Here is a 23,626-nt window from a genome sequence, read left to right as displayed (position 1 = left end):
TTTTGAGCGTCGTTAGCCACTACAAACGACGGTGCTGGCCGGAAAGAAGCTCATCTGGATTCTCTGTCACGTCTCTGACCGCTTAAATCATGGCCAGTCCGGGGCGTTCGGTGCGCTTTGTTGGTCTCTTGATACTTGGCCGGGGAACAGAGACTGCCCGAGTGGCCGATCCTCTCAGATGAACCGGGATTCAGTGGAAAATTCAGTGAAGGAAGAGTTGCTGTGCTGCTGAGACGCAATGCAGTGGCCGAGTCGCGGCGAGCCGAATTGGAATAAAAAGGAAACATTGCTAAGAAGTGTATAAAGCTATCCGTTCAAACATAAGACACCGGGTGGCCGCATATCGATTAACTACAGCAACTAAAACGCGTTTCAAGTATTGATATCCTTGGTTTCTTTGTTGTAACTTGTGAAGCGTAAGATAATTTACCTGATCACAAGGAAACAAGGAAACCCAGATAGGTGAAGGTCGCTGAATGGTTGAGCGGATTGCATAAGCCATGCCTAATTTTAATATGTAAATAGATTTCAGCCCGACTCCGATACCCGTGCCGTCATTTCATCCTCGTCGCAGTCATTACTTCCGGAGTGGGCTATCCAGTAGCAGAGACGGAAGTTTGCTGTAACCTAAACCTAAACCCAGTGTATAGTAGAGCGTTCTTCCCTTCTGCCACCTACTCCATTCAATTGCATCATACCTCGAGGCTGGATGTACTCAACTCAAACTAGATAATTACTCAAGTACTCAGTGCAATGATTGTGACTCACCTAGAACATGATGCGTAGCAATGATCCGCACAGTGCCGTCTGATCCAACGGAGGTCACCTTCTCACCGAACCTCACTGTCCCGGGCATATCTTACCGCACAGCTCACCTCACCACCACGCACATCCGGGCGGCCACTTCACAGAACACTGACCGCAGCCGGACGGGACAGGCTGACCCTTCCGTCCGGGCCGGGGTCGGCCTCGGGTAAGGTCAGGTCAAGGTGAGCGGTGCTGGCTGTAATGCGATTCACGACCCGACGTGTCGGTGGACTAGCCATTAGAAGTTCAACCTTTACCTATTTTGTGTAATTTGTTTTCGCCTGAGTAGAAGCAAAATACAGAGACTTTTGGGCAACTAACATAGGTACCTACTGTATCGGGTAAATATTCTCGGGGACAGTCTAGCTTGTATCCCGTTTGATGTCTCATTGGGGCGATCTATTTCGGCCAAAAAGATGAACTGTTGTTGCGACGATTAGATCGGATAAAGACACTGGTCTATGCGGATCAACGGTGCGCCTCAGCCGCAGAGACCGTCCCGGTGCAGTGGAACGGTAATGTTTCTTTGGCACCTCAAACGGTTACCCCAGAGAGGATGTAGTCTTATCTAGAACTTGCCCCCACTACCGGTTGCCTCGTAGCTACCAGGAGCGGTCGCCCACACCGCGGTGAGGGTGACTGTCAGCCCGGACAAGGTGTACTCGTAATGTGTGTGTAAGAATGTGGGTGAGCTAGTCCTGCAGGGGGAAGCCAAGGGCGGATGTTGAGTGCTGCTAGTCGGTATCAGTCGTCCGATGCAAAGGCACTGTTTCTTTTTATATAGTTTATTTGGTACTCGGCAGAAAACGAAAGCAAGATGAACACAGAACAGTTTTTGGAACACTTAGAGTAGGACACGCATGTCTATTACATATGCTATTACTCAACACAATGATATCATATTGCACCTCTAAATAAACTCGGCATTTTCCCGCTCCGTAACAGGTGGCTGTTAACTCAGTGAAACGGTGATATCAATTAAACATGCACGTCCACGTGCTGAGTGAACACGAGTTAACCAACTCATTACCAATAAGTAGCAGGTGCAATCACAGCTAAACGACTAACAATGTCAACATCACACTCGATGCCGTCGCCAATGCCTTTTCCCAATTACCTGTTTATTAAAAATATTTATAGTTAAAAATTTGAAAGCGTCCTCGGTCCTTGATGATGCGACTGACCATTTCTGCTATTGTCAAGAGCTCGCATGTCCCGTAAAATGTTAAAAATATGTTCGTTAACACTTCGATGCATGGGCGAATATTTCACACTTATTTAAAATCACTCTCAAGAGTCTTCACCTTCTCCCGCCTAACACTAATCACACTGATCAGCGATAAGCCCATAAGTATTAAGTGGGCTTTACAGTTAACAATCATACGTGTATTGTTGCGTTGTGAATGAGGTGCACATCGTGTTTCCAATAGAAGCATAATGCTGTAATGACAGCCTCCAATGGAACGGCATACCAAGAAACGTGAACAATCGCACAGATTATGCAGGTCTCTGGAGATTTGTAACTGCATAAGCCTGTGCTGTAAATATGTGACACACATAGTTAATCCAGTCAGGTGTTCAGTACCTAAACAGTTTAAATTTAATAATCATCCATTGTCATCCAAATCTTAGCCTGGGAATGTAAACGTGTCCTTCACATCCTTTTTTAGATCTTGAAAAGTGCTGTTCAGCTCATTACGAGCTCGACTAAACCAGCTTCCTGACTGTTCACTGTCCTCTCCGTGTTTCTCTTCACCGTTTGATTGTTGCTCCAGAGCAGCGCCTTCCTCCTGAGGCCGAGTGCTGTCGTGCTGAGATCCAGAAGGAGCGTCGTGGGATTCGGATCCACTTTCATCTTCTTTGTCGTCTACCTCGTCCCCAAACAAGACACCTTTCATTTCATTCTTGGCCTTACTGAACAGGCTTTCAGAATTTTCCCGTTCTTGCGTGCTGTCTTCTAAGTGTTCTGCTTTGTAGGTCTGGCCGCTCAACGATTTTCCATCATCCTTACTGGATTCATCCTGCTCTTGTCCATCCTTTCCGACCGTAAAGATGTCTTTTATTTCAGCTCGAGCCTTGTCTAGCAAGCTTCCAGACTTTTCTTCGGTTTGTGGTTCTGATGAGCCATTCTGAGTTCCGGCATCACTCTCCTGATGTTCATTGTCACTTATCTGAGGTTTGGAGCCGTCACTTGTATCCCCCTCGTTTCTATCCTCGTCTCCGAAAAGCACACCCTTGACTTCATCTTTAGCCTTGCTAAGCCAGCTGCCAGACTCTTGCTCTTCTTCGGCTTCCGTAACATTGCCATTTGTCCCTGATGGGTCCTCTCTGTTGGACTGCTGATCCTCATCTCCTGTGAACACTCCTTTGATTTCCTTCTTAGCTCTGCTGAGCCAGCTCTCGGTCTCCTGGCCCTCGGCATCTCCTCTCTCACCGTCCACTTCCAGGTTTGCTTCTGACTGCTCAGTAGCCGGCAATGCGCTGCTCTGAGACACTTCAGACTCATTCTCCATGCTTTCCGGACGTCTGGTGAGGGCGCCAAGGGCCCCAGCGCTGCCTCCGACCAGAGAGCCGATGGCACCCACCGCCGGCACGGCCAGGTGGGAGGACTGGTCGTCGTCGCTGGGCTTTGTCAGACTCTCCGGGCTGCTGTTATTCTGCGTTGGTGTAGGCGATATGACGTTGAGCTTTGATGCAGCAACTGCGGTCAGTGAAGGACCGGCATCAACCTCCTTTGCATCGGCCAATGTGCTGGCTTCGGGGATTACGCTGTTGGTTTCGGCATTGTCTGACACGCGTGCTTCTTCAGCATTCGGTGTCTGATTCAAGGTTGAAGTCTGCTGATCATCTTCAACATTTTCGCTGACTGCACGCTCATTTTCATCCGGCACTGCCGCACCATCCACTTGGTCAACGCTTCCTTTATCGAGATCTTTTTCAGCACGGGATTCTTCTTGTCGCTCGAGCGAAGAATCGAGCAAGACGTTGTCACCCTGACTGAGGTCAAAAGTAGCACTACGGTTTTGTGTTTCTGGTCCATCATCCAGCAGACCTGGTTCCGTTGTGTCCTCTGTCTGATCCTTAACCCCAGTTGGTGACGGACTGAAGCGCTCGTTCGCTACCTCCGGAAACGGTGAGCTGGCCTTCTCGGATTGGACGGACAGTCGGCCACCGCTGAGGCCCACGGGAAGAATCACTGACTGGGTGAGAGCCAGCGGGTCGTATTCGTCGTCTGAGGCCACCAGGTGATCAGCGTGCGCACTCTCGACTGCATCGGCTGGCTGCGGAGACAGCGTCCCTGGCTGAGGGGACGAGGCGTCGTCTGGAGGAGGCGATGGGCCATCCTGCACTGACGAGGCATCCTGTTGTAGAGAAGGTGTGTCTGGCTGCAGTGACGAATCGTTCGGCAGAGGGGACGAAATGTCCAGTTTGAGAGAGGACACCTCTGGCTGCATACTCGAGAACTCTTCATGCGTCGATTCAGAATCCTGGTTCACAGACGCATGATCTATCTCTGAAGATTCGATGTTCTGGTGCTCTGATGATGCATCCAGTGGCCGAGGGGATAAGCCGTCTACTTCCGAGTGAGACAGCTCTTGTTGCTCAGGTAGTGCGATATCCTGCAGTTTTGTCTCGTCTCCGTGTGGGCTGGAAGCCACCGGGTTGGGGTCGAGCTGACTGCCATCTTCATCAGCTTGGTGACCCTCTTCAACGGCTACAACCGGCTCTGTCTCCGGTTCTTTAGTCTCAGGTGTAGAGGACGCTGGTCTGCTTCCGTTTAGTTCCGAGGTTACGAGCTGGTCACCATGCTGGTCATGAGTGGAGGTCAACTCCACTCCCATTACAGCAGCATCTGCGGTGAGGGACTTGGCTGACATTTGAGACGCACTACGCTGCACGCTATCATCGACTTCATGCAGGGGCGATTTTGCCATGGATTCGAACTCATGCTTCATCAGATCATATGAAGTGCGAACTGCGCCTGCAGAGTGAACCGAGCTCTGTCCCTCAATATTCGATAAAGTTATTAGTGATTCGTTCATGGCATTATCAACATTCTCTTGGGGCTCACCAGCGATCGACGCATTTGGGTTATCGTGTTCATCTGACAGAGGTGTGTTCCCTTGTTGAGCTGCTCCTGATTGAGGCCTGCTCCCCTGCTTAGGTTCTTCCGCTTGAGGTTTATCCTCCTGTTGTGGTACCCCTGACTGGGGCCTGCTCTCATGTTGTGGCGCCCCTGATTGGGGCCTGCTCTCATGTTGTGGCACCCCTGACTGGGGCCTGCTCTCCTGTTGTGGCACCTCTGTCTGGGGCCTGCTCTCCTGCTGGACCGTATCTGGTAGGGAACTGCCACCTTTCTGAGATTCTTCTGGTTGGGCTATGTCCTGTTGTTGAGGTTCCTCTGACAGAGACCTGCTCTCACGCTGAGGCTCCCCTGACTGTGGTCTTGTCTCATTTTGAAGCTCTTCTGAATGTATATTGCTCTCTCCCTGAGGTACTTCTGACATAGCAGTACTCTCCTGCTGTGCTCCTTCCGATGGCGATAGGCTTTCTTCCTTTGGTCCCTCCGATTGCGGCCTGCTCTCCTGCTGTGGTCCTCCTGACTGAGGCCTACTCTCCTGTTGGAGTCCTCCTGACTGAGGCCTGCTCTCCTGTTGGAGTCCTCCTGACTGAGGCCTGCTCTCCTGTTGGAGTCCTCCTGACTGAGGCCTACTCTCCTGTTGGAGTCCTCCTGACTGAGGTCTGCTCTCCTGTTTTGACTCCTGCTCCTGATGAGCTTCTGCCGACTGAGGTCTACTCTCCTGTTGCAGTTCTCCCGGCAATGAGTCCGTCCCCTGCTGTGATTTCGCAGACTGTGCACGGCTGCCTCCTCTGGCCATTGATGCCAGTGACTCTGTGGCATCTGATCGGCGGTACTGCGCCCGGTACTCGGTCTCTGCTCCCGGAGAGATCACCCGGTCGCCGTAGCGGGTCATCGACAGCGTGTCGTACACCACCGCGGCCCGCACAGGCTCCAACGTGATCCTGCTTGACGAGGAAGGGCTGCCAGGTTCATGTTGAGGATTTGAATCTTTTGCGGCAACAGACTGAGAACGTGATCCCTCTGCTAGACCCGAATGGGGACGGGACACAACACCCGCAGCGGACTGAGGGCGGGACCCAGTCGAGTCAACGAGCTGAGAACGCGCCATTTCAGCGGTAGAAGTGGACTGTGGACGACTTCCTGCGACAGCAGTTGACTGGGAACGAGATGCTTCTCCAGCTGCAGACTGGGGACGAGATCCTTCCACTGTAGCAGTCTGGGGACGAGGTTCTTCTGCAGCTGCAGACTGTGGACGAGATCCGTCTGCACCTGCAGACTGGGAACGAGATCCGTCTGCAGTAGCAGACTGGGGACGAGATCCGTCTGCAGCTGCAGACTGGGGACGAGATCCATCTGCAGTAGCAGACTGGGGACGTGATCCGTCTGCAGCAGCTGATTCGGGGCGAGATCCGTCTGCAGCAGCAGACTCGGGACGAGATCCGTCTGCAGCTGCAGACTGGGGGCGATATTGTTCTGCAGTAGCAGACTGGAGACGAGATCCTTCTGCAGCCGCTGATTGGGGACGAGATCCTTCCTTAGCAGACTGGGGACGAGATCCTCCTGCTGCAGCTGACTGGGAACCAGATCCTTTTGCAGATACAGACTGGGGACGAGATCCGTCTGCAGCCGCTGACTGGGGACGAGATCTTACCGCGGCTGTAGACTGGGGACGAGATCCGTCTGCAGCTGCAGACTGGGGACGAGATGCTTCTGCGGCAGACTGAGGACGAGATCCTTCTACAGCGGTGAACTGCGGATGAGATCCGTCAACAGCTGCGGATTGGGGTCGAGATCCTTCCTTGGCAGACTGTGGACGAGATCCTTGTGTAGCAGACTGTGGACGAGATCCTTGTGCAGCAGCAGACTGCGGACCAGAGCCTTCTTTAGCAGAATTAGGACGAGATCCTTCTCCGGTAGCAGACTGGGGACGAGATCCTGCTCCAGCAGAGAGAGGACGCGATCCTTCTTTAGCAGACTGGGAACGGGACCCTTCTGCAGCAGCAGAATGGGAACGAGATCCTTCTTCAGTAGCAGACTGGGGACGTGATCTTTCCACAGCAGCAGACTGCGGACGAGGGCCTTCTGTAGCAGACTGAAGACGGGATTCTTCCAGAGCTGCTGACTGGGGACGGGATCCTTCTTTAGTAGACTGCGGACGAGATCTTTCTGTAACAGACTGAGGGCGAGATCTTTCCACAGCTGCAGATTGGGGACGAGATCCTTGTGTAGCAGACTGGGGGTGTGAGTCTTTCGAAGCAACGGACTGAGGAAGAGATTCCTCTTTAGCAGACTGGGGACGAGATCCTCCTATGGCAGGCTGAGGACGAGATCCATCTCCTGCTGCAGACTGAGGACGAGATCCTTCTGCAGCTGCAGACTGAGGACGAGATCCTTCTGCAGCTGCAGACTGGAGACGAGATCCATCTTCAGCAGAGTGAGGACGAGACCCCTCTTTAGCAGATGGTGGACGAGATCCTTCTGCAGCAGACTGTGGAGGAGATCCGGCTGTAGTCGCTGACTGGGGACGAGATCCTTCTTTAGCAGAGTGGGGACGAGATTCTTCTGCAGCAGCAGACTGGGGACGAGATCCTTCTTCCGCAGTAGACTGAGGACGAGATCCTGCTGCAGTCGCTGACTGGAGACGAGATCGTTCTTTAGAAGACTGGGGACGAGATCCTTCTTTTACAGACTGTGGACGAGATCTTTCTGCAGCAGAGTGCGGACGAGATCCTTCTACTGCAGCAGATTGCGGACGAGATAACTCTGAAGCAGTGGATTGCAGACGATATTCTTCTATAGTAGACTGGAGACGAGACCCTTCTTTAACAGACTGGGGACGAGATCCTTCCTTAACAGACTGTGGACGAGATCCTTCTTCAGCAGACTGGGGACGAGATCCTTCTTTGGCAGACTGGGGACGAGATTCCGTTGCAGTCGCTGACTGGGGTCGAGATCCTTCTGCAGCAGCCGACTGGGGACGAGATTCTTCTTGTACAGACTGTGGGCGAGACTTTTCTGCAGAAGAGTGCGGACGAGATCCATCTGCAGCAGCAGATTGCGGACGAGAAACCTCTGAAGCAACCGACTGTGGACGAGATCCCTGCGCAGCTCCAGACTGGGGACGAGATAATTCTACAGCGACGGACTGTGGACGAGATCCCTCTGCAGCAGTAGATTGCAGACGAGATTTTTCTATGGTAGACTGGGGACGAGATCCTTCTTGAGCAGACTGGGGGCGAGATTCTTCTGCGGCAGACTGAGGACGAGATCCCGATGCAGCAGCTGACTGGGGTTGAGATCCTTCTGCAGCAGCCGACTGGGGACGAGATCCTTCTTTTACGGACTGTGGACGAGATCCTTGCGCAGTTCCAGACTGGGGACGAGATAATTCTACAGCGACGGACTGTGGACGAGATCCCTCTGCAGCAGTAGATTGCAGACGAGATTTTTCCATGGTAGACTGGGGACGAGATCCTTCTTGAGCAGACTGAGGACGAGATCCTTCTGCAGCAGACTGAGGACGAGATCCTTCTTTGGCAGATTGAGGACGAGATTTTTCTGCAGCAGAGTGCGGACGAGATCCATCTGCAGCAGACTGAGGACGAGACCCTTCTTTGGCAGATTGAGGACGAGATTTTTCTGCAGCAGAGTGCGGACGAGATCCATCTGCAGCAGCAGATTGCGGACGAGATAACTCTGAGGCAACGGACTGTGGACGAGATCTTTGCGCAGATTCAGACTGGGGACGAGACAATTCTACAGCGACGGACTGTGGACGAGATCCCTCTGCAGCAGTGGATTGCGGACGAGACTCCTCCTTAGTGGAATGGGGACGAGATTCTTCTTTAACAGACTGGGGACGAGATTTATCGGCAACAGCAGACTGAGGACGAGATACTTCCGTAGTAACGGCTTCCATAATGTCTTGCTGAGTCTGGTCATCTTTATCGAGAAGATCACCCTCCGGTTGATGCGTCTCTGGGCTATGAAGCTCTCGTTCTTTAGTGAGAATCTCACCCGGTGAGGCACCAAGTCGAGCGCGAACGAGCGCCTTGTACTCTTCCGACGGTGACTCAATGCGGAATCTCTCTAAGTGGTCCGGCAGCTCAGTGCTATCCGAATGTGTTGCAGCTATTATTTCTGCGTCGACCTCTTCTGTCTCATTGGATGTGAAGACGTTTAAGCCTTCATTGCCGGTTTGCGATTGAGGTCTTGAGGATTGGAGCTCAGTTTGTGACCCGGGTCTCGAGTCTACAAGTTTTGCTTGAGATTGAGGCCTTGACTCATGTTCTGCTTGAGATTGCGATCGAGAGTCCTGTTCTGATTGATATTGAGTTATTGACTCCTTTTCTTCCGCTTGAGATTGTGGTCTAGAGTCCTGATCTCCTGATTGAGATTGAGTCCTTGACTCCTGTTCTGCTTCAGACTGGTGCCCTGACTGCTCTGCCGGTGACGCTGCGCGGCTTTCTGCATCTGCTGCCGATGATTGAGCTCGTGACTGATGTTCATAGGGTGACTTAACTGGCGAACCAGTGTCCTGAGTCGGAGATTGAGCTGGTGATCCCTCTCCCGCTATATCTGGACTCGCTGATGGCTCGTCCCCTGGCTGTTCCTGTACTTCCTCCTCTTCCCTGTTCTTCTCTTCTTCACCCTGCTCCGCTGCTTCGGCCTCTCCGTGACCGCCATCTTTCTGATCCTCCTCCTCGTCTTTGACCGCCTCTGGTGCCTCGGAGCCGGGAACTACCGAGGCAAGAGCGAGACCGCCTACCCCAGCGACTGCCGCCAGCCCCGCGGCCCCGGCAGCGGCCCACCCGGCTCCCGACCCCGGCCGCTCGTCGGCGTCAGAGGTGGCGCCACCTTCCTCCGCCGCCTCGGTGGCGCCCTCACCGCCGTCCGCCGCGGTGGCGCCACCTGCACTGGCGTCCTCCCGGTCCGCCGGCGTGTCGTCGGCAGCCTCGGCGCCTTCTGTCGTCTCTGGCTCGGCAGAGGCTGACAGCCGGGCCTCGGCGGCGCGGACCGAGCCGGCCACGGCCCCCACGGTGACAGCGCCGGCAGCTGCGGCGCTGAGGGCGCCCACCAGCAGCGCCGCCTGTCGGGTTCGCTCCTCATGGCGCTCCTGCCGACAGACGGGGGAGGTGTCAGCACGGCGACTGTCGGCGGGTTAGCAGGCTTGCACTGTATCCACTATTCGGCGGCATTGAAAGTGCCACCGAATCTTTGTGCGCTTTCTGTGGCTAAAATCATCTTTTTTATGGTTACATTGCACCTACGTACGAGTTGCAAAATGTGCCTACCTTTCATCAACCATTCACGCCTTAATGCCTACCATAAAAGAGAGAACTATGGTTCTGCATTCATATAAAAAACTTTGTTCGACTTCAGTGACCCAAACGTATGCGTGGATTCAACGTTACAAGCCAAGCATTTCCAAACAAATCCCGGATCACAGATATGATTTAGACCGAAATTCAAGCGTAAGTACCACCGAAGATGGCTTCACGGCATCCCTCTCTCAGGACTTGGTCCCGCCGCCATAACAGTACCTACTTACAGGTTGAGCAGCTTGCTACGCTCTATAGAACGTAGAACGAGACTATAATGTCGTCACCGAGTGAAAAGAACGATACGTTATCCATCAGGTAGCGCAGTTTTTTAAAGGGTTTATAGCTGAGGGTGACCGATTTGTACTGACCTGCGCGGCCCTGTCGCCGGTGGAGGGCAGCGATCCGGCCGTCTCGTCCTCATCCACCTCCTGCAGTACCTCCTCCGTCTGTGACGTCGGAGCGCCGCGCAGCACCGGCTTGTTGCGCAGATCTGTCACACATCGGAGACGCTGCACTTATAAACACGTAATGCATACCCTGCTTCTACACACTCACGTAGGTAATACATATGTACATTCCCCCTGTTTGTGAGTGCGTGCTTTTTTTAGAACACCCTGTATCTTTATGTGAACGGCGCCTCACTTATAGTGTACACCATATGTCATTAACAATCGTTCAACCTGCCGGTAAAGACCACTCGCACGCAGCATTAAATGTGGTAAATTAAAAAACAAATATTACGTCATAGACATACCCACACGCAGTGAATTCTTCGCTGACATTGGTGTTCGAATGACTGTGTGAATCAAAGACCTACCCGGCACACCCTCTGTCACTCACCCTCCCTCTCTTTGAGCCTGTGCTCGAAGAACTGGTGACAAAAGCGATGGATATCCTCCGGCTGTTTGCGGAGCACCTCCCTGGCCAGGTCCTCCAGGGTCCGCTCAAGACCGGTGGGCAGCGGGATCCGGTGAAACAGCGGCTTAGTCGGCCGGCCGGAGCCCCAGTGGCCGTCTGTGGCGCTGGACGTCATCATGACTGACGGCAGAGACGGAGCAGGTGGCGAGGAGAGGCCGCCAGAGATCAGAGCAGCTCAATACACAGCGACTGAGACAGAATGTCGGATTGGTAAGTGGCTGTAATCAACGGCCAAATGCGCAACTGAAATGCGATTTGTCACTGGCAAAATTTGTAGGTAATCGAAAACTGAGGTCAATATGAAATTATTTAGCCACTGTGTTCAGCGTATCTATATGCTGAAGCTATAGTAATTAGTAAAGAATTGAAAGATAGATGCCCGGCACTTCATTAATCATTATACGTATAACGATCGCATTTAAATGGGTAAAAGTTAATCACCCACCTTCCTCAACACATCCTCCGTTACACAGTACCTGCCCTGCCCGCGCTTACCTCGCTCCCGTGTTGAGCGGCGGCAGCAGCAGCCCGTCCAGCCCCCGCCCCGGCCTGCACTGCCGGCCGGCCGCGCTCTGGAACGCGCCCGCCCTCCCATCAATACTGTGACGTCACCGAATCGGGGCACGAGTCTCCATAGGGACTGGTGGCCAACGAATGCTGGACGGCGCGGCGTGGGCATGTCTGACGGTAGTTAGAGGAAATCCCCTCCCCCGCGCAGTTTGCGCTTTGTCCGCAAGGGTCCGCGAGGGTTGGATGTTTGGTCCATAAACCACAACCGTGCAGTGGAGGCTATCGGTCTGTTTCAAGTCGAACATGCAGCTCACCAAGCTGGTTACTTTATGGGATATCAAACGGGCCAAGCCAAGATCGGGTGGAGCCCGCCCGCCAGCAGCACAGATTAGGCTGCACTGGGTGGGCAGACTGTCCCGCAATACATTGTGTTATGCGGCACAGTCTACCAGGCTCTATTTCCAGGAGCGGAACGGAATCAATAACTCAAGTTTAGTTCCAGAAAATATATGCATAAAAGCTTTGCCACATGCGTTTCGCATCATGCTACACTATAGCCCGAGAAGCATATTTCGTGTTTTTACCGTTACCCAATCCCCGATTCGTCGATGCGTTTCCCGGAGCGTCATAAATTGTGCAGCCTGTCGGACGATTCGGTCGCTCGCTGACTGTCGCCAATTACTATTGCATTGTGAGCGCCTGCCGACTGCCGAGCGAGGAGTAGGGGAGAGTGGGGCAAAGCGGCCACCCTAACGTTTCTAACGATGCCGACGCTTGATTTTTAAACTTGGAAAGATTCTTTCTATACCAATGTGATCCCTATTAAAATTGTCTTTTATTCCGACTGCGTTTCATTTCCAAAGGCGTTCACATATGGGAGATATTGACAAAACTTTAAACCTATAGCATATTGGCCACTTTGCCCCATCCCTGAGGCAAAGCGGCCACTGCCGACTTCTCAAGTCTCGATATGAGAAACAGAATAGTTGCCTCATGCACGACTAGGGTATTTGATGGTGACAAGGTTTAAGGGAAGATGGATGTTTACTTTGTTATCTTCCCACCTATTGCTAAACAAAGAAAGAATTTTCTTGGAAAAACATTTAATTGCATAATTTGGTAACTCATGTAACCGAAAAGTGGCCAAGATGAATGCATGACGACACATTTGAATATAAATAATGTTTTTATCCAGATGGAAACAACTTATTGCCAATTGGGGGCTGGCCACTTTGCCCCGGCCGCTTTGCCCCGCGCATACCGTCCGAGACAAAAATATTCCAGCTCAGCTATTAGTGGGGTAAAAAGCATTAAAATTGGTAGAAGGCATGTACGATAACCACGCAATGCATGGACAAAAACGCTTATAAAAATTCCAAACGGTTATGGAATAAAATAACATTTAAAAATTGTAAACATAATTGGTAACCTGGCAAGAAAGGCTTTTCCGTGTTTCACAGAACAATGGCGATGGGCCTGAAACCCCGGTCTGGCTCATTCGAACGACCGCAAAGAGAAGTATAATTGGAAATCATAAATTGGAACTGACGCCAGCTGTGGAGGGCTAAAACGATGGATGGCCGCTTTGCCCCGGGTGGCCGCTTTGCCCCACTCTCCCCTACGATACCAGACAGAAACAATCCGGCCAATAGACGTCACTTGCGGCTGCGCTGCCAATGGAGCCCGGCCAATCAGCCGGAGGAGCCCAATCGAACACTCACAATCGATCCATCGGCTCTGCTAAACGTCGATTCATGATTACTTGCTGAATTGTGCGGGAGCTAATTATAGATAACTGCAGATCCATGTTGCAATTACCTATATTTATGACCGGTATTAGCAGCATATTAGGATTTTCACCCAACTATTCCTATAAAAACTGCTAGCGGATGGGTATTTTTGGAACATTCAATTAGACGAACTTATATATTAGGAAGGCTCAGTTTTAAACCAGTACCTATGTTAATAATCCAGCTGGAGTAATACAGCATGCATCCAACATCCCCGAACATTCGTGACATGCCTCCGAGCACATACATATGATATCGTCTGTCCTTGGCGGGTGTACCGACCGGGTCGATGAGGTCATTTTCCGGCAATCGCACGGTCGCATTCCAGCTGCATGACACTCGGGGCCGGGGGACCTGTCTGCCGCCGCGGTCGATATTATACAGCGCTGACTTTCCAGAATGTGCAAAAGGGACGAGTCGCGCGCGATTTGATCAAAGCACTATTCTATCATTTACATACTTCAAAGTTCGTAGTTGCATATTGGCTACGTCCACAAAGTCGCAAATTCGCACTCAAATATATTTGATGACGGGCACACTGTCGGATTAGAAGCGCGTTTTCTGGTGATTTCTTTCCTTCAATTAAAAAGAGCTCAGATAGGGGGAGACAGCCTTGAGCATACGCACTGCCCACAATGCTAGGCCAGCCACCCACGTAATTCGTCGAATAGGGTAGGGTGGGGCAAAGCGCCTACCCTAACTTTCCAGGCTCAATACCTCTTAATTTTGCAAATTTAAGAGGCACCGACCCAGGCACCTGAACTGACAGCCCAATGTCTCGTCTTTCATCGAATAATGGATCGCAATTATATGTATTTACTATTTAGTATGCATTTTTTAAAACGCCGTCTAAATTGAGGGACTGCGAATCAGGCGTCTTGCTACGCCCATGGAGTATAACGCCCATTATATTTTTGGGACATACCGCCCCGTTCACATCACTTGTTTTTCTCCTTTATAGGTATTAGCTATTTGATATACCTATTTACATCAGCTGAACGCATATTGACGGGTAATAAAGTAATCCTGGGCACTGGCGGATCCAGGCTTGCGTTTTGGGGGGGGCCAACTCATGCAGGAGCCAAACCTAGGGTACCCCCAAATCCTGTTTTCTCATCGGATTTAGGCCACTTATTTTTCGTCACAGCCCTGGCACTATGAATTTTTTTTTAACTAAAAAGAAAAATATATAAATGGTAGCCCACCCGACCCATGCCTTTATATTACTTTGTAAACACTTACCATTGTTTTTATCGACCAGTTAAAGGGACCCTCCCACCTTAACATTAGATTTGAGCTGAGATAGCCAAAATGGGGTCCCTGGCTCACAATTACTGGTTTCGGCACGCACTCACAACATCGAGAAATGCCTTAAATCGGAAATATTGAATTTCAAAATTGCAGCATTTTGATTCAGAGGGGCTAATGCTTTTGGATACCCCTCTGAATGTGTGACGTCAGCGGAGATCTAATGATTTTTTAATATTTTACTAAAACGTTTGGTAGCATGCGGTGGTATAGGCTGCTTTGCGCGCAACAAATGCCGCACTTTCAAATAAAGTCGCTAGGAACAGCAGCGGATATCTCAAAAAGTAAACAAAAATAAAAGTCTAATCTCTTGAAAACCGGTGAATATTTTTCGATAAAATTTGGTAGATATTCGTTTTCGCCCTTTCTGAACCTAGCGACATCACTTTCATCCCAATTCATTAACTTTTTTGAAGGTGGGAGGGTCTCTTTAACCCGCTTCGAGTCAGTGCTTGGGTCCCTTTGCGGGCCGGGAGGTGGTAAAACAGCCCTGTCTAACTCGGCTCCTGGGACACGCCCTGATTGAACTATGTTTCATTATCGTTTGGGGAGGGGGAAAACGGGCCACTTTAGGCCTCTGGGAAGGGGGCATGGCATGGCCCTAAATGCCCCCTCCCTGGATCCGCCAGTGTAAGAAGAGACCATTGGAGCTGCAGTTGGGTACCTCAGACATCAGGGTACGCCCTCAGATGTATGTATAGGACTCGCATGGAGATCTCTTATGCTATAGTGTACTGGAAGGACCCAAAGGAGCCTGTCTATATGGGCTCCCGGAGATAGACGTGGGCCCTCAGGAGCCCGCCAGAGCCCCAATGAGGGATAAGTGAGGGATACCAAGTGCCTGCAATTGCATATTGGATAAGCCATAACGCCTTTACAAATCAATATATTATGCATCAGTGGCAGATCCAAGGGGGGCCACATGGGTCATGACCCCCTTGGTGCCCGGGGGCACCACAGGCCTGTCAGGGGCACCACCGGCCTAGTAGGGGCACCACCAGCCCGCCAGGGGCACCACAGGCCTAGCAAGGGCACCACGGGCCTGTGAGGGGCCCCACAGGCTTGTCAGGGGCACCCCAGGTCTGTCAGGGACACCAGAGACCTGCCAGGGGCGCCGCCGGCCTCGCAGGGGCACCATGGGCCTGTCAGAGATGTCAATAGCTAAAGTTGCAGCTGCAAGGGTGACGATACATATAAGCTACATTCAAAGTTTCATTGTAGTCTGGCTAATCGTTCCTAAGCTTCAGAAGCAGAACATACCCATGACTGAAACCCCACATTACTTCTGCTGTGGACTGTACCACAGGCCTGCCAGGGTCCAGGGGCACCACAGGCCTAGCAAGGGCACCACGGGCCTGTCAGGGGCACCTCAGGCTCCCGTGCCCCCCCCCCCTCCCCCCCAGATCCGCCAGTGATGCCACACCACGCGAAACACCGCCAACTACCAGCTGCCGCGCCATAAACACGTGCCAACAACAGTCTTTTTTTTTAAGGTCGACTCCGCTCGCGCAACTTTTGACTGACCCTCACTGCTACTATATTGCTTCCATATTATGCTGTGGAAAGCTTTACTTCACCAAGTGGCTAAAAAACTCCATCAAGGTATATTTTCTTAGCAATTTTTCTGGCGTTTTGGGGGGGCCAAACAGGCCACTTTAGGCCTTTGGGGGGGGGCCATGGCCCCCGTGCCCCCCCCCCCTGGATCCGCCAGTGATCCTGGGTGATACTGGTAAGTGGTAGACGCTTAGCTCTTCTGTCATAGTCCTAATCCTATATCCAGCCAACAACCGTTATTGCTTCGGAGAGCCAAAACACCTTTTATAAGACAATTTTGCGCTAATTAATCGTTCCAGGACTGAAGACAGACAATCTAATATGTTGCAAATTGGAAAATAAGGTTAAACATTAAGAACGTGTTCAACAGCTAGCTTTGAGACAAATTACTCGTTATAGGTAATTCGGCATGACGCTCATAGAAGGATGGAAGAGCGCCCATGATAAGCACTTTGTCCCTCACCCAATAGGTTCCACTACCCCAACAACACATTTAGAACAAAACAAAACAAAACTAAACGTATCAATAACAAGCATCGATATGCCCAAAACATCGCTTACATCAACAAGTTAGGCATAGCTTAATGTCATTGCTTACTTCAATATGTATCGAAGCTTCAGCAGCTTCGATACATATATTAAGAATATATGCTTAAAAAAGATATCGAACACTTAGTTTCTTGTCTTACGTCCACAACTTCTCACCTAGAAATTCGAAAAAGAAAGTGCAAGTAAAACCATCTTCATTCTTAAAAATGGGTTAACCCTATTAGTGGCAGGGGGGGTTGTTTTTATCCACCCCTCAGGTTTTTGGGGAATATCTCCGAAACCGCTGAAGCTACGATGCTGAAATTTTCTGACTTTTCCTAAAACTAAATTGGGCACATTCCCTGAAAATTTCAAGTTCATAACTTTACCAGGGGCGGCTCCAGAGCACTGGGAATTGGGGGGTCCTATTCGTGAAACGAGTCATTTGGGCGAAGATCACGATGCTGCACCAGTTTTACGAACAGTGAATGAAAGGTATCATGTGATAACATATACAGTTATTGTGCATCCTCTTTTGACACGTTTTTGCTATAATAGGCGGATCCAGGCGTCCAAAAAGGGGGGTTATGTTTTACCTCCCAACATAGGTGCCCTGACACCGCCTATGCATGACCAATACAGTTGTAGTCGTTCTCTCATAAGAAAATTGTAACATAACAAGACCATTACCACCCTTTTTAGAAACAGTAACAGTTACCAACAAAAACCTTAACAGTTACCAACAAAAACCTTATTTACTATACTTTTTGTGTGCCCCCAATCTCAATGATCTGTATCCGCCTATGATTTTTGAAAATGCATATTTTTAGGATCCATGTGAATTCCTGGTTCATTCTCTATCGATCGGCAAAAGTTGCGTTAAGATTCGTTCAGAAACCTGGCCGTGATAAACAGTCTAAAATGTATCTGCAATTTGCCCGTTTTTACCCCCCTCCACCCCTCCCCCATTGACATTTTTTAATTTTTATTTTTTTAGAAATGTAGATCACGTTGAGCGAAATCGAATGCCGTTTGAATTTTGAAAATCGGCCCGTTAGATCTCGAGATATCAAGGGGGGGTCGTAAACAGCCCCCCCCTGCCACTAATAGGGGTAGCCAGGAGCCTGCCACTAATAGGGTTGGCTGTCAAGGATTTGATAGAATTTCGAGCATTCCATATAAGTATAAAAGGGGTGGACGTTTGACTCGGCTTGGACGTTGCCCCACTCTACCCTTTTAACCCTCGCCCATGTAGGGGGGGGGGTTGGTGCAACCCCACCTGAGGTTTTTCGAAAATAGTGCAAAAACGGCGGCGCGCAGCGCCGCCAAATTTTGGGTACCTTATGGGGCGAACCTTGCGCATCTTTTGATAAAAAAAAATTTGACCGGGTCATGTCAGGTCACGGAGTTATGACGTCACAAAGGGAACAGCCTCCGGCCGGATTTTCACAAACTGAGTGCCAACGCCCGAGGTTTCCTGCCGGTGGTACGGACATCGGTTGATGGATCGTGATGAAACTTCCCATGCATGTTGGGGCAATTATTGGCTATCATATGGTATAAGAAACTTGACCGGGTCAGGTCAGGTCACGGAGCTATGACGTCACAAGAGGAACAGCGTCCGGTACTATTTTTGAAAAGCGCCCGAACCACTATTTTGCTAATTCTTGTCACCTCAATGGGAATATGCAGCAATATTAGCTTCTATAGGGAGCAAATGGACATCCCAAATCCAAAAATACAATCAGATTTCAAAAATTTAAATTTTGATTTTTCGAATTTCTGCCGCCGACTGTGACCTTGCCGACTTCCGGCGCTCCCAACGCGCCATTTCTAGAGCTAGGGAAACGAAATACATACCAAACGATAGAGAATTGATCAAGGAACACGATAGTGAAGGTTTCAAGTCGATATCTCTCACCGTTTTGCCGCAATCGCCGCGGAAATTTTGAAAAAGTCTATTTTTCCGAAAATTTGACCTTTGACCGGTCAAAAGTAGGTCAAATGTTGACCTAGGACCAAAAAATATACCACCAATCGCGAGATCTCGGCGAGAGCAATCCGTTGGTCTTTTCCGCTAAGCTCTACGACGCTCCGTTTTCAAACGCCAAGGGGGGGGTCGCACCAACCCCCCCCCCCTGCATGGGCGAAGGTGGCAGATCGCTGTTTACGGGCGAGGGTTAACAGACAGTTGATAATTATCTGAATGTTATCTTTACTGTTGACAGCTGACGCCGTATAAGCATTAAGAGCAACGAAGAAATGATATCTTCCAATCCCCTCTTTGCGTTTATAGAGCTCATATATTCAGTCGTAACTAGCAACGTTATTCTCCTATCTCATCCGTAGCAAACCAAGAAGCCTGTGCATGGGAGTAGTTCACACCTACTAAAATTACTGATATGAGGTTATTCAACAATATCGAAGCCCTGTAGAGACATTTAAGCTGAATGCCTCTGTGATCGGGTCGAATTACCTCCGTTGTAGACGTAGTCGACTTACATATTATAAACAGTACCTATATAAGTTTTGTTTGTCTCAACTGTCATACAGGCAGCACATGAACACGTATTGGCGTACAATCTGTTCACCATAGATAGATAGATAGATAGATAGATTTGTATTTCAGACTAACAGTCCATTGCTATGAGTTGATGATGGATGTACCAGATGGATGATGGATGAGCAACAAACATCGATTAAGGCACACTCCCAGTCGATGCACATTCAATGTAGCACAGCATGACAATAGAGCTTACTCGAGGGCAGCGCTTTTCGAGTAGCGCTGCGGCCCGAAGGTTGGGACTTTGAATTGTGAAAAAAACGCCCGCCCGCCGCAAACCGCAAACACCGCAAAACGCGCAAAACGCACGCCCGAAACGCCAACGCAAATGTCGCAAAAAAAAACAAACGCCCGCCCGCCGCCAACCGCAAAAAAACGCAAAAACGCCGCTAAAAAATAAAACCGCCCGCATCGCACGCACGCTAACCGCCAACCGAAAACGCCTAAAAGCGCCCAACCACCGCCAACCGAAAACAAATTGAACGCCGCAAACGACGCAAAAAAGAAAACCACCCGCATCGCCCGCCGCCAAATACAAACACTGCAAAAAGCACAAAACGCCCGCCCGCCGCAAAACGCAAACACCGCAAAACGCGCAAACGCACGACCGAAACGCCAACGCCAACGACCGCCGCAAACCGCAAAAAAACGCAAAAACGCCGCAAAAAATAAACCGCCCGCATCGCACGCACGCTAACCACCTACCGATAACGCCTAAAAATCGCCCGGCCGCCACCAAACGCAAACACCGCAAAAGAACGCCCGGCCGCCGCAAACAGAAAACAAACCTAACATCAAAAAGGGCTCAAAAGCACCCGCATCAACCGCCCGCCCGCCGCTAGGCACAAACACTGCAAAAAAAAACGCCCGCCCGCCGCAAAGCGCGAACACCGCAAAAAAGCGCAAAACCCACGCCCGGAACACCAATGCAATTAAGACCAAAGTGACGCGAGGCGTTACATGTATGTATATGCGTACCTCACAGTAATTCATTAATACATGAAACTGATTAAAGATTCCTTAATTCTAACCTGTTTAGGCACTTAATGGCGCAGTTGAGACAAAAATGGCGCACAACAGCCTATTTAATGGCTCGCTTCATAGGGGAAAGTGGGGTAAGACGGGCACCTTAACTTTGGAGCCATTTTTCGGCCGGTTAGAAACATCATAGAAACGGGAAACTGAGTGAAAACCTTTTACAGACATTTTACTTCCATTTGCCAGAAGATGAGACTTAGACCTGACTCAACAAATAAACTGCAGCTATTTTTGCAAAACCTTGCAAAAACCCATCTTACCCCACTCCATGGGGTAAGACGGTCACATGGGTAGGGCAAGACGGCCAGCTTCTTTCACCGACCAGCACAGCTCGCAGCAAATGCCCGAGATTAGCCGCATTGATACAGTCGCTCGTTGGTCTCAAGTGCTTCGGAAATGGCAGTATACGAGATTCGTGCAGAAGGCGTATACTCGTATATAGGCCCTAGTTCAGAAGCCATGTAGAGCCGTTTTTCACATTCATTATTCGAGAATAAACTGTGCCGAAGGAATATTGCTAACATGTCTGTGAGTATCGGAATCGAACATATTCTTATCAGAAATGCTTCTTTTTTCCTACAGCAACAAAAATATTTTTACCATTACAGACCCATCGGATTCATAGTTGCCCGTCTTACCCCAAACTCAATGTCAGAAGTTCAGCACGATTTTTCTCTGTGGACAATTTGATGCAGACAAAGCAAATCCGCGGTGAATGAACACTGGAGGCATATGAGTGTGCCACAAGTGATTGCCAGTTTTTAACTCTATAGTGCTGCACACAAAAGCTTGCACAATACATTATGAATGTTTTCAATGAAATGAGTGTTTTAAAGAAATCAAAATAAAAGATTATTGACCGAACACAAATTCACCAGACTTCAATGGCGGTGTGTAGTGGGAAAGGCTATTCTGGTCCTAATTTTTCTCGCTCGTAGCGCTATTGGTTTGGTCTGCAGAGGGGGTGCCCGTCTTACCTACCTTGACCGTCTTACCCCACTTTCCCCTATGTGGCGCAGCATAGTTTTGTGCACTACCGTTGCAAGTTTCGACGAAACCGGCTCGTCAAAATAAATACGCGTAATATTCCTCAACTTTAGCCACTGTATAGCTAAAATGACGCAATAGAGACTAAAACGGCGCACATCAGATAACTGTATTCGTTGCACCGTATGTGGCGCAGGTCATTTTAATGCATCAATGTTGCAAGTTTCGTCGAAATCGGCCCATAAATGGCAAAGTTATGGCCAAAACGCCTTACATTGAGAGTGCACGTGGTCACTCGAGGTGGGGTGCCACGTGCCACGTGTGGCCTAAACACATAAAGCGACCACCCTTTTGTACCATATGAAAGGGGTCGTCAGTGCTCATGGGTAGACTTTCGGGTGCGCCACCATTGTCTCCCAGCGGCCGATCAAACTTGGCCAATCTTTAAATTAGGGCTTACCTCACTATCCGTCACAATATCTCCGGAATGGAGAACCCCGGGCGGCCATGTGCTTGACACGTGGTAGACCCAACACCATTGGTCATTGTCGCAACCGACTTGGAGCTCTGGCTCAAACCCATGCATTGAGGTTATCACCTGAGCGTAATTATGCACCAATGGCTACCTACCCCAAAATGATACACCCACGTGGCGCACGTGCGAAAACACGTGCACCACGTGATGAGGTGTGCAACTAGCCTGGAGCATCCCCTTGACGACTGCCCTCGATTGGTGCCGCTGGCACGCATTGTTTGCACGGCACAGGCCATCATACCAGCAGTGGTCAAATTTTCACTGGGGTGGTCCACTCAAACAAGTGAGGGGCGTGCACGTGCATTTCAATCGCCCCATATATGGCCTATGCCACGTGGTAGGCGACATGTGGGTGCATATCATACTGTAACATTTTAAAAATCTAACGTGGGAATTTTGAGCAAAATCGATTTTAGTAATTTTTTTCAAGAAATCCCATTGACTTAACACGTGAAAATTTGGGCGCGTGCCACGTGCAAAAAAGTTAATTATATTTCAAGCGATCAACATTGGCGAACGCACCCCATGACCGACTACCGGCACTCAAAAAACAAAGAAAATCTATCGAGCTGATTTTGAGCAAATCGAGAAAAACCGTTTTGGCCCATTTCGTAACGTTAAACCAATGGCGGCTGCACGTGCAATTTGCACCCCCTTCCCGAGACTGCCCGAAACGGCGCCGCCGGCTCATGGTAGATGCCGGGGCGGCCACCCAGCCCATAGAAGCCCATCGCATTACAAGCACCCGTCTGCGAGAAATGCGATGCCGAAAATCCACCTAATGTTGAAGCCTATGGGCCTAAAACACGTGCACGTGCCACGTGCAAGAAAAATAGTTATATTCTTAGCTGAGGGTGTTTCGTGGTAGATAATCTGCGGGGGCAGCTGTCCTGAAAATTTAATCAAAATCTATCGGTTCGTGTGCAAACGGTGCAAGGTGCCCCAATTCGCTGCACCAAACACGAATCCTATCCCGAAATGGAAACACCCTCAGTTTGTTTTTCAATAGAAAAACACAATTCTAAAGAATAGTGTTTGTCTAATGAAGAAACAACCTTCGGGTACTGAGCCAAAAGCGTCTCAGTTTTGACCATACATACTCGACGTAAATGTAAGCAAATGCTCTCGCAACTAAACACTCGACGTTTGAACTCCAAACAAGTCCTTACTCAACATTTGCATAGGGTGGCCGTAGTGTCAGCTGTGTCTTAGTAACGCGGCGCATAGGCCACAGAGATCGATGACAAATGGTTAGGGCGGTTAGGTTTGATACACTGGAATCTGGATCACTACCCAATCACCCACAGCCTCATTATCAATTTCAACGTGCGCTGCGGAAGAGGTTTCCTTAAAATCGTGAGAGATCTTGGCTCCGGAAACGCCGTTTCATGGTCTGGTAATGGGCTATGCGGTACAGCATAGTTACAGGCGTTTGCTTTTACTGCCATCTAGCGAAAAGTTTGTAAGCAGTAGTACGTGAGCATAGACGCTTCTAAAGAAGAGTTGAAGGAAAGTAAGGAATGCTCGAATGAAGCTATCAAACATGTGACTAATTTTGGAACAAGAATAATCCAGAAAAAAATATTAGTTTTCATTCATAATATAAGCTGAGAGTCTTGTGAGAATGAACAAATACCTCAAATAAAACTGCTTTGTTTGAAATCATTTACGACGCAGACT

At 49.9% G+C, this 23,626-nt stretch overlaps 1 protein-coding gene across 1 annotated transcript; it reads right to left on the bottom strand.

Moving 5' to 3' along the window:
- Window positions 1-1,934: 1,934 nt before the first annotated feature.
- LOC122394581 (microtubule-associated protein futsch-like) lies at window positions 1,935-11,662 on the bottom strand. The gene is made up of 4 exons (XM_043391569.1): window positions 11,629-11,662; window positions 11,056-11,253; window positions 10,584-10,705; window positions 1,935-10,007 (listed from the first exon to the last, which is right to left on the bottom strand). The coding sequence occupies exons 2-4, from the start codon at window positions 11,249-11,251 to the stop codon at window positions 2,436-2,438; spliced, it is 7,890 nt and encodes a 2,629-aa protein (XP_043247504.1). The 5' UTR covers window positions 11,252-11,253; window positions 11,629-11,662; the 3' UTR covers window positions 1,935-2,435.
- Between the last annotated feature and the right edge of the window lie 11,964 nt (window positions 11,663-23,626).

Source organism: Amphibalanus amphitrite, unplaced genomic scaffold, assembly GCF_019059575.1.
Source record: "Amphibalanus amphitrite isolate SeventyFive unplaced genomic scaffold, NRLGWU_Aamphi_draft 000600F_arrow, whole genome shotgun sequence".
Lineage (NCBI taxonomy): Eukaryota > Metazoa > Arthropoda > Thecostraca > Balanomorpha > Balanidae > Amphibalanus > Amphibalanus amphitrite.
This window is presented reverse-complemented; position numbering and strand designations above follow the sequence as displayed.

Excerpts from the sequence above, each read along its gene's own strand:
- LOC122394581 (XM_043391569.1), bottom strand. The coding sequence starts at position 11,251 with ATGATGACGTCCAGCGCCACAGACGGCCACTGGGGCTCCGGCCGGCCG. Across the intron at positions 10,706-11,055 it reads CAGGCTCAAAGAGAGGGAGG|ATCTGCGCAACAAGCCGGTG; the intron begins GTGAGTGACAGA and ends GATGTGTGACAG. Across the intron at positions 10,008-10,583 it reads CCGGCGACAGGGCCGCGCAG|GAGCGCCATGAGGAGCGAAC; the intron begins GTCAGTACAAAT and ends GTCTGTCGGCAG.